The sequence below is a fragment of the Melanaphis sacchari genome, unplaced genomic scaffold (genome assembly GCF_002803265.2).
Source record: "Melanaphis sacchari strain LSU unplaced genomic scaffold, SCAv2.0 Contig8_pilon_pilon, whole genome shotgun sequence".
NCBI lineage: Eukaryota > Metazoa > Arthropoda > Insecta > Hemiptera > Aphididae > Melanaphis > Melanaphis sacchari.
In genome coordinates, this window is record NW_020271635.1 from 5,901,875 (window position 1) to 5,914,450 (window position 12,576).

The 12,576-nt window shown below is 28.5% G+C and overlaps 1 protein-coding gene across 1 annotated transcript in view; it reads right to left on the minus strand.

The window, feature by feature from the left end:
• LOC112602475 (superoxide dismutase [Cu-Zn]-like) overlaps window positions 1–12,576 on the minus strand; it is a 76,754-nt gene that overhangs the window by 26,406 nt on the left and 37,772 nt on the right. Inside the window, exon 3 of the mRNA XM_025350568.1 lies at window positions 6,871–7,073. Within this exon, the coding sequence (XP_025206353.1) occupies window positions 6,871–7,073 (203 nt within the window). The remainder of the gene's footprint in view (window positions 1–6,870; window positions 7,074–12,576) is intronic.

The window sequence follows — 12,576 nt, forward strand, 5'->3', positions numbered from 1 at the left end:
TGTATTCTTAAACAAAATGTGAATATATGATATTTAATTTAAAAGTTATTCCATGCCTTATATTATGTAGGTATTCCAAATGAATACTATTGGCTAGGTTATTAATTACATTATTACAGTGAACAACATGAATAGTTTTAAATTGTATATAAAAACATAAAAAATTGAAATTTCTTTAGTGTTATTATTGTAATGGGAGGTTTTCAAGAGACTGATATGTTTTAATCTTTTCTTTTACTGAACGGTAAATAAAAATGTTAGTATTATTTGTAAATTTTTCCTTACGATTATATATTTTATGTTATACGAACAATATATATTAAAACTAGATGTTCTGACATTCTGTAAATTGCGAATGAGAATGATACATTTTTAATTTGAAAGTTACTTAAAAATCTACTTGTATAATAATTTTAAGTTTTATCTTATAATTATAATAATTAAACCACTAAGTATTTAATTTCAAAATTAATTTTTCCAAGGAAGTGTTTATTAAGTTATCATCACAAATAATAATTTGTCTTCAAATGTATGCAATTTTATAATTTTTTTACATTGTATAATATAATGTACACGAATCTTGATTGAAATTATTAAGATGTCAAAATAATATATGATTTATAATAATTAACATCTGCACAAGCTGTAATAAATAATGTGAGTAATGATTAATTATGAGATTTAAAGCAAATTATTAGTACTTAAAAAATTAAGGAAATACAAAATCAAGAGGATTCGTTGGTGAATGGTGATTAACATTTAACAATAAAAATATTGAATTAATGATTTGATAAAAAAAAAAATTATTTTAAGTCCAATACTTGTATTTTGCATAGATTTAAGTTAATATTAATTTTTTTAAGACTTTAAGTTTCTGCTAATCTAATATGTATAATATGTATATTTAATAAACTAAATTGAATAATAAATAGTTATATATACTTTACATTACTATTATATATAGTATTTGAATATAAATGTTATTAATCTTAGTAAATCTAATTAAATATTAAATAAATTAAATATTCATAACACCGAACACGCTAGATTTTATCTCGCATTCTTACATATCATAAGATTATAACGTATAACCGTATAATATATGTATATATAATGGATATACGAGTATATATAGCATTATATTGTACATTTATATTTATATCTACGTGGAAATAGTATAAAATATATAAAACCCTAGAAAAGTGATCTTATACTTTAAGGACGAAAAGCTTCATATTAAATATATCTAAGTATGTACCTACCTATTTAAATATTACAAATGTATATATTATATACTATTATACTATTATATTATAAGGCCATATAATATGTCTATTTTATAATTTATACCTAATAACTATAAATATTAATAATTATTGGAACGACATGAAAGAAATTTTAAATTAAAGTAATAATACATTTCAGTAAAAAAATATAAATATATATAAATTATCATCAAAATTAAATTTAAAAAAAAAAAAAATAATAATAATATAAATCGGTAGGTATGTAAAAAACGTCAATGAGAAAATTATATATTATAGGATACCTATAGTATCTGCTTGGTCTTGGGAAGTAATAATGCAAGTAAAAAGTGTTCATGCTCTGTGGGGGTTTTCCCGATTTATGAACGTTGATGGATGCACATTGAATGATCGAAAACTACTGAATAAAATAATTTATAGAATATTATAAATTTATCCACGGGTGGTATCACCAATAACCTTTGCCCAGATGTAAATCGATATAGTATAACCAAATAAACCCAAAATAATATATTCGATTGTGAAAATGAAATAATTGATTAACAGGATTAGCTTGAATGCAAATTGTCGCCAATGACGTATATCAAGGCCGTATCCAGAATTTTTTTTTTTTTTTTGGTGGAAGAGGGATCCAAAAATTGTATATATTGTATTTTATGTTCATTGAATTTAGGTTTTGATAATTGGTTAAAAATAAGACATAAAAAATATTGTGTACGCGTTTAATGCCCTATATAGTATTTACATAAATATTAAATGGAGTTATAACGTTTTCCTATTTGCAGATTTATACTGTTCATAATTTCCTTATTTTATTTTACGTTTTTATAAATAGTTATTATTTTTGTTCATATTGAAAATCGCAGTATATTAATGTTATTCGATGTTATCAAACAAAAGAATATAGAATCAAATTTTTAGTTTAATATATGTGTTAATTAAAGTTTGCTTGTCAAATTGTAAATATATTTTTTAAATACGAGTATATATGTGAAACAAATTGTGTTTAAAAAAAATAAAATATAATTTATACAGAAATTTGTATAGTATATTATAAATATAAATTATTTGGATTTTGAATGGAGTTTGTAATTGTTTTCATGACAATATCTCTTTTGAGAGAATTTTAAATTTTCTACAATAATCACAGCTTAGAGGTATGCATATATATGTTACAAAATACAATGTTTTGTAATAATATGTTTTATAGTATAGGTACGTATTATATGTTATGATTATAAGTGGAATTCAAAGTGCACGAATATATTTTTTTCACGATTTAAAAGCATTCATACCGTGTACATATATTTGATCTGCACTTTTATAGTGCGGTCGTAAAACGATTGCAGAAGAGTTTTATATGCCATATAGGACCTATACATATTTATATCAGCCATGTATTTGTTTATCCACACAGATTTGTTTTACGATTGAAAATTGGAAAAAAAAGCTGCTTCCAGTTGCTAGCCGTAACATTAATATACTGTTATATTACGTCATTCGTTTCAGCTACCTACGACTAATATAAAGTAAGTATTACATTTGCTTTAACGACAACTAATAAATATGACTTTTTTTTCAACAGGTTCTTTGTGTTTTTAACGACTCTAACGAGAACGCGTCACGTACCAGCAATTAAAACACATGTTATTGGCGTAAAAACAATAATTAAGACAATTAAACGTAAAAGATTGTAAACATTTAACGATAATACTCCCACTCGATGATAAAAGATTTATCAAAACAATGAAAAACATCTATGATGCATATTATTTTTTCACAATATTGCAGTCTATATAAATTATAAGTATATTATGCATAAAATATGATTCAGCACTATAAATTGCAGTAAAAATATCATAAAAAAAATTAAAATTCTTTACGTTTTGAGTGCTGTGAAAAAATAATTGGTACCTAGGCGGTTAGGCGATGTTTGGATAATGCACCTACAATAGCATGGATAGGCGTGTAGCTCGTGTGCTTGTGTGACGACTGGACGTGTGATTAGAATACTCCACGCACACCGACTGCTTAGAACTTTTGTATACAAAAATAGTTTTTCACATCGAAAGTCTATAAAGCCATCTAGTTGAGCTACCGTTGAACTTCCGAATGTTTAGACGTCAGAAGGTATCTTCCAAGGGCTAGGAATCACGATATAGCTCAAAAATAATAATACTGCAGTGTATAGCTGACGTCAATAACGCGACGCATGCGGTTCAACGTGACGAAAAATTTGTTATTTCCAATTACTGCGATGGTTGTTTAATGTTTAAACGTATCGAAAACTACGATAACTTTCCCACGCCCACACAGATTGGTATTTTCAATTTGTTTTCGAATGGTTCTTTTATGTCGCTCCTCATCACGCACGCGTTTCTCGACCGTGCATATTATACCACATACATACACACACGTACACTACTGTATAGACATTGCGACGACTGCTAACTGTTTGTGTACCTCTATTATATCTTATTATCGTTATTGTTATTATTATTATCATTATTATTATGTGTCCATCGGCGATCGGTCTGCCCGCTGTCGTCGTCGCGGACCCGTGAAGAACACGCGCGTCGCACACATACACACGCATACTACACGTCGGGAATTATACAATTGAAATCGTTCGCTTTGTGGCAATGACAATCGTCGTCCTACTATATATATTATATAATGTAGACAAACAATGGCTAGTTAAGCACAAAACGTTTCCACAACACTTCAATACGAATACTTCCCACGCGGACCGACAACGCGACGTGTCTTCCTCCTCGTACCGCGCGACCACGATGGCAGGACAGCTCAGGGGCGACCGTTGAGTTTAGTCACGATCGCCGACTCACGTCAAGTGCGTATACAGTCGGAAAACGGGGCGGTGAGATCCGTTCATATTGCCTTTATATAAATTACAATAAATAATTTGGTATTTTACTCATCAGACTTTAAACAATCACAATAATAAACACAAATTTCAAAGATTACAACACTGTTGAAAAATCTAGTTTTTACAAGTTTTAACATTTTTTTACCTAAAAGAAATACTTATATTTTATACGTTTTCTTTTCATTAATTCACCACTTTTTATATTATCAAACATTATGTCTACGCTACTGATCGATCACATTAAACGCGTACGACATACTATATAATAAAATGTATAATTATTATAATATATTATTTACTAGACCGCTAGTTTTATTTTCAGTATTGACGATTTATCGTAATCCACATACGGGAAACGGAATATGTTTTTGTCACACGAAAATGCTTTTACCGAGGAAAAAACATCCAGAAAATCCTTTTAGAAAAGAAAGTACGCGATGCTGCAACGATTTATCACGTATCGCGGATATGTGTCGTGTTATCTGTCCAATAAATCGACGAATTTTCGGGATAGTTTTTCTTTCATGATTACTCGTGTACATTTGGTATCTTCGCCGGTGCAGTTATTAATCGAACTCTATTTGATCAAAAATAATCAATATCGTTTGTAAAATATGTGTTTATCACGGGGTACACAATGATGTTATTTAGTCTCATTAAGGAGATGGCAATGTTATTGCTATATTTTGGTATTGTATAAATTATATGACCCTATTAATTTGCTTTATTAAATAAACGCTCATTTTTTTTTTTTTTTGAAAGTTTACATTTGCAGTCTAATGAACATTATAATACAGTTCAAATACGATCTACAAAATAAGTTCTAAAGTCATATTATCCATACTGTATATTTTATATGTACATTATAGTTAAAATTATGGTTGGTTATACAAAAAACTTAAAATAAACATTTTATTATTTATTACTATTGTGCTTTAAGTTGGAGAAATGTTGAGTAATTTGTGCTGACATGTAAGTTTTATTGTATACGTAATATTATAAATCATATACATGACATTTTTTAGAAAACATTTGACATAGTTTTAATAGCTTACAGAATATATGTGAAATGTTTTAAAATTAATTTACTGATATAATTTTGTACTCACTAAATATCACATAATTTGAATTAAAAAATAATCCATGAAACATTATTCACATTTGTAACGACTCATTACTCATTTTATTAGAAAAAAAAATAAATATGAAAACGATAAAAGACTTTTGACTTTTTTTTTCGTCATTAAAGTATGCATGTTAAATATTTTTTCATAAATAATTGCATACTATTCTAACATTAATTTATGTTTGAAACCAATTTAATATTGTATTTTTATAAATATAAAATTTTAAGATTTTTTTTTTTATACCGAGTGGTTTTAAAAACTTTAGTTGTAATTTAATTTAAAAGAAAGTTGAATTATAAATGAAACAGAAATAAATGGGGTTTTTTTTTTTTTATACAAAAACAGTTATTACAATAATTAAAATCTATCTCAATTATTTACGATTTATCATTTGGATTGAATTTTTGAATAGGCGTGAAAATTTTGAAAACAAGATAGTAGTACAGAAAGTTACTTAAGTTCGTTATTATATTATTAAATTTGATTATTAATGCACATCAATTGGTTAAATAGCTTGGCGATTTATATGAAATAAACGTTTTTTAATGGACCTTCAAACTTCAAAGCCACATTTTATGACATCGTAAAATAATAAAAGTCCTTTAGGATGTATTTTTACAAACACGTATTATAGTTACGTTCTGATTTCTACATTATTCACACAAAAACGACTAAATTTAGTATGTCTACATATCTAAAACGGTTTTTAAATGTCTAATAATATGTTATACCAATACGCGGGTTAGGTAACTCGATTCATCGCATTAGCAACAAAACTACTGCGAGCACAATTATAATATAATGATGATGATAATAATAATAATAATAATATAAAAAACTTAAAACTTATCACGTATTATAATGTATAATCGTCATAGTTGAATAATCTCAAATTTATGGTAAAGTAAACCGAGGCTTTTATAAATTATGCTCTCGTATACGCGTTGGATCCGCGCTTTAGTCGCTTATATTTTACGACTGAATAACAGATTACATTATCATTGTATACGTATACCTGCTGCGGCGGCAGTGCATCCTGAATAGCGCGGACCATTAAAAGTACGCAAAGAACTATAAAATATAATATATAAACGCGAGATGTCTCGTCGGAAGAAACCTATTGAAACGTTTTAATAATGTTTTTTTCAAGTTAAATATGGAGAAATAAACTATAATATTAAAATTATGCTTTACCGCGCCGAATACTTATACTTATAATAATATGATATACCGGCTAATTTAAATGTAAATGCGACGCGTTCGATTCGTTAGGTATGAGAATTATTATACGTCGCGTTTATTTATCATGAAATAGCGCATCGTTATCATCATCATATTTTATTCTATATTATACTTTGCAAAAATATATCGTATAAAATGTGAAACGATCAAGCCAGTAGGTTTTGCAACACGAAATGATAATAATTAAGCAACTTATGATGTTATAGTGGTACTGTTGTAGGTACATTATATTTTAAATGTACTTGCGTACATTTGAATTGCCTTTTATAATGGCTAGTGTTCCTAATTTCATAAAACGTTAAGCTGTTGTGATATTTTATTTTATCGGATTTAACGTGTTATTACTCACCCCTTGCGGGTTGAAGTGCGATCCGGTGGATATGCATCCGTTGGTCACGTCTCCCTTCTCGTGAATGTGGAAACCGTGCGGTCCTTCGGTAAGACCGGACACCACTCCGGATACCATGACCGGACCACCGCGATTAGCCTGGATAAATGTCACGTTACCGTTCACCTGGCCGGGTCCCTTGAGAACAACTATAGCTTTGCGTTCTTGCTATACATTTAAAAAAGAAAAATAATTTAAATAAATGTTAATAAGTTTAAAAAAAAAAAATGCCCATAAAAGTATAAAACTCATTATTTTACAGTGCACGTATCAAAACGTACTTACATATACGTAGAACATAAATAGCCTATTTTATCCTAAACCTTATGAGTCAGAAACATTAGGTCTATTGGCTATACCTAACTACCAAAAACCACAATCAAAAATATAAAAATATCGAAAAAAAACTAATTAAATGACAAAACACAACATGAGTTGAAAAGTTATTCATTATTGTACTTAAGTCCTTAAACGAAATAAATATATATATTAATGAAATGATAATCAACAAAAAAAAAAAAATTAACTTGTTTGATGATAAATAAAACTTTAAATATTATGAAAGAGAAAGTCTTACATTTAAAAATTTTCTATTTGTTTTCTGTAAAAATGATTTATATCATTTATCCAGAATGTAGAGTAATATACTACAATAATATTGCGTTTATATATAGTATCCGCCGGCAATATGTAATTGAAAGTAATAAAGTAGGATAAGTTAAAGCTTTTTATATTTAATTACGAATGTATTAAAAAACTATATTATGTTGGTACGTTCTCTTTCTTGTATTTTTTTACTAAATATACTGCGAATATATGTTTTCTCTTTAAAAGATAGGTTATACCTAATAATTAAAATATATTGAAACACGTAATCTAATCTATATAATATAAGTAGCTATATTTATATCATATATAAAATATTTAGTGATTGTGAATTGTTTTTTTAATTTGATTTTAAACTTCATCACTCCATATAATTTTAAATGAAAAAACTAGTTTTTTTCAAAATTCTCACATTCAACGAAAATATTAATATCATACGAGTAACCCATAACTTCAGTGCAGGTAATTAATACCTATTGTATTATGTATAATATATATATATAGTCCTACACCTACGGTGAAGACGTGTATATAATATAGTAAATTCAAATGTATTTGTTCAAACGAGCAAATACAATTGATTTCGTTTCGAAAGCAAATAAAAATAAATAAATAAAAAAAACAACAAACCATACGCGGTAAGGTTACTACTACATATACGTATTATAATATATATATACATTCTTTCCGTGAATACTCAACGAGAGATGCGTGATATATAGAACTTGAAACTTTCGTAGAGCGCTAAAGTTCAATGCGCCGAGTACAGAATTACGATATTTTATTGCGAATATTATTATTGCTGTTGATGAGAGTAAAGTTGCGGACGATGTGGCAATAAAATATAAATATATTACTTTAGTAGGTGTATGTTAAAGAGGGAGAAGGTCTGTTTGAGATCTCGTATTTATTAGGTTTAAATAGTAACATTATTACATACATCATCAGATTGACATAAATATACAATTTTCGTCGATACGGAGACGATTCAATTGACCCGCCATGCTAATAACTATGCCTAACATACAGAGTGATTCATCACCAAGTATTCTCGCGCATTTTTCTTCCACAATAATGCAATTATTCAAAACCTAATTTTTGAAATTATTAAGTATACTTAAACGTCATAATTTTAGATTCTTGAAATTATTTTTTGCTACTTAAAGAATATGTTATGGTCTTTGGAGGTAAATACAAACTTTTGTTTTCATAAGACAATCTCAGTATTCTACTATAAATTAAAATTAGGACAAGTAGTTTTTGAATTTTTTCAACATTGTATATTAAAGATAATATGTAAATGTTAATGGGTTTAGAAGATGTGGGGCTATGATAATTTTAAAAGGTTAATAATTTATGTTTACAATTTATAAAAATGGTCCAAGTATAATAAATAGTAAATCCGATGATATTACATAATTTATTTTTTTATTTTCGTAAAATAATTTTTAAGGAACTGTTATCTTTAATATGAACATTTTAGTACCTAACTGAAAATCTGTTCGTTTGATTTTTGAATTAGGTATATCAACGTTTTATAAAAAAATAATTTACAGTGAAAATTGAGGTTCTCGTTTGAAAAACAGAAGTTTCAAAAAAAACCTCAAGAATTTGAAAATATATTTTATAAATATATTACTTAACATGCTTGATGAATCACCCTGTAAGCTTGTATATACATATATATGGGTGTGTTTGTATGTATATCATGTATGGAGAACTGAAGGGAAATAAAAATGTCGTATAACAACAAAATCGATTGGCATTGCAAAGTAGAAACGTACTACCATACCGCAACATATTATTATTATGTATAGCATTGCAAATGACGTCATCAGTGGAAATGTCAAAACGAGAAATAAAAAAAAAAATAGCTGAAGAAAAAACTGTATATAAATAAAAAATCATTTTGCCGGTGTTGGCTGGTCGTAGACGCCGCTCTGACACTACGGTTTTTCTCATCCGCAACAACATTTTAACCACAACCCCTCCACCTGCAACAATCTGCTAGGTATACACCCGCTGGCGATGTGTCCGCGTCTTTAAGTCTGCTGATCGATTATTGTTATTATTACTATTATTATTATTATTATTTTTCTTACGACGACTGCAATATCGCGCGTAACGGATGTTCGACGAAATATAATAAGCTTGAAAAACGCTTATCACAAACACGTTACTTAATATTATCGTTTCACGTTATCGTGTGCGCGAATATTGTATAATATTGTGTTATGTTCTCTTTCTCTAAAAATTGTAGATTATGGCAAAAAATGGGATCGTGGGGGGAAGGGGCGCATAGCGCGTTGAATGTTATAAAAGTCGCACATAGATATTTATGCGTCATATGCCTAATGTATGTAATAATATTATTATATTATATGAAATAAAAAATCATAAATAAAAGTAATGCGAAATATCTCAATTTTGCAACAATAATGGGGAGAAGGAGGGTATTTTTTTGTCGAGATAGCAGCGACTACTGCTTCAATACGAGTGATATTGTGCTTTCATTGTGAGATCACGACAAGATTTCATCATGATTCATTTCGATTTTTATTTCAATTCACAACCTCTTAGTGGTTTTCGAGAGTATACGCATTTATGGAATACAATTGATACTCTTCCCCGAAATAAAATCTGAACAGAGATCAACATTTTTATAAGTATTGACTGTAAATAATATAATATAAAATATTAAACAATGTGAAGAGCATAAAACTGTTTTATATACAATATATACGTATTATAAGGAGTCTTATATGATTATATACGCCAATATAATATAAAAGCCGATTTATTAAAAAAATCCTTGTCGTTAATGTACAATAATTGGAACACTTGGAGTAGTAAGCAATATCTTAAATGCAATTCCGATTGCAAGATTTCATCTGTTTGAATAAAGCAATAATTATTAATTAAAATAAATGAATAAACCTCGCCTAGCACGTTTTCATTTTAATTAGAATTACTGATTTTAAACGAATAGAGGTAAGATAGTAAATATTAATTAAAGTTATACCACAAGATAATTAACAATTTAATTTATTAATTTTTACTTTAAAAACAATTATCTATTGTATTGTTATTACCACGAATACCGTTTGATTAATTATTCGCCAAAAAATCGTTAACGTGTATTTTTAATTGATATTTGAAATATTAACATTTTGTTATTGTGCTTTACTTGAGCAAATTGTTTTAAAGTCAATTTTTCGAAGTATAATATTCTATTTCTCGATGTGACAATGGTTTTTTTCTTTCTAATTAATGTTTTATTGCGCTAGATACACCTTATACCGACATATTTACAGTCTTCATACGGATAAGAAAAAAAAAAACGTGCAAAAAAAAAAAAAGAAAAACTATTTTATAAAACAACAAATCAACGTTTGTGGTTGAAACTACTGAATGACAAGTGCACAGTTATAGATACGTATAAAATATATAAATCGTATACTCTCGAAAACCGATTATGGTCTCTGATCATACAACACGATCATACGCGTAATTAATGTTCAAATAATTGTTTAATAGATGAAAATATAAACGAGATACCACCAAGAATTATTAATTTTATGAATAATTATTGTACCTTGCCGCGTATACACATCATACGAATATTTCTGTTATTTATTGTCGACGATTCTGGCTATAATACAATATTGAGGCGGTGCAGCGCGCGTCGTAGTTAAATGATAACGTAGTGATTTCTAGTATTAAACTGGCGTGGAATTCTGTTGTATGTGTGCTATAACTTATTACATTTGTCTTTAGGCGTTGTACTGGTATAATAATATTATTTTCACGAGTTATTGAAACTCACCACGCGCATGAGAACATTACAATACGACGAGACCGTTAGTCGTTATATACCCAATCGATTGATATATAATATACGCGTAGGTACTATTTAGGCACCGACGAGCTGCAGCGAGTCTTGACTATAATAGTTTATTTCGTTTTTTACTGCCATCCTCGGTATAATAACTTTGAAGAACACTAACTATTGAGGGGGATAATTTTTTCCAAAAATATAATATAATGTAACCCTCGTAAATTCGACAACGGACTGCAGACGCAGAGTACCTGTATAGCCACACCGGGCACGGCCGTTGGATTAAAATACATGTTTATTGAAATCCTTCGAATGTATTATACTGTAACATTTCAAAATAGTTACAACGTTGTGATGAAAAACAATTCACGGTGAGATGTGTTTTTTTACGATAATGGAAACCGTTTAAAAACAAAAAACTTATTCAAATGCTTCACCATATACATTGTGTATTACCTATATATTATTATCACGTTATCATGATGCAGTTTTTCGATCATAATATGAACAGACGATGGAGATGTATGCTGCAGATAAACGTCTTTATAGTTATTAGTTTTGTTTTTATCTTTAATAGTAAAATATGGAAATATAAAATTGATACGTTTCTGAACCATCTTCAATGACGAGGGGGTGGTTAACAGCGGAGTCACTATTGCAGCTCCACTTCACTAATATATACACTTATATTTTTGACTTTTTCATTCGGGGATTTTTTTGCATTTTTTCAACCGTGACATCCGTCAGTCAACGTTTCCGGACCATTACACGAGCAGCGTGCGTCCCCATCATTCGGCTATCCTGGTCCTGCACAAGCATCTCGTTCGTTGTTTTCAAGAAAAAGGGATATAACCAAACCGTTGACTTATGAAATGTCGATTGGATGATCACGCGTTTCCGGTGGAGAATTTCAAGACGGAATAACGCAAAAACTTTCATTTTCAATACTGTCTCATTGACACCTTATTCGTGCACTACACAAGCATATAGTATTATAGTTGTGACTTGTGAACACGTCAGCAAAACTATTATATATACAATACAGCTATGTATACGTGGCCATGTATAGGGAGACATGGTAGGTAATCGTTTCGACACGTTTTCATTTCCGTTTTTATTTTCGACCGAGGTGGTAATTCTACTCACCCCCGTCCAATATATTTTCATTGCCGATCGATTTATATACATATATATATATATATATATATATATATATATATAGG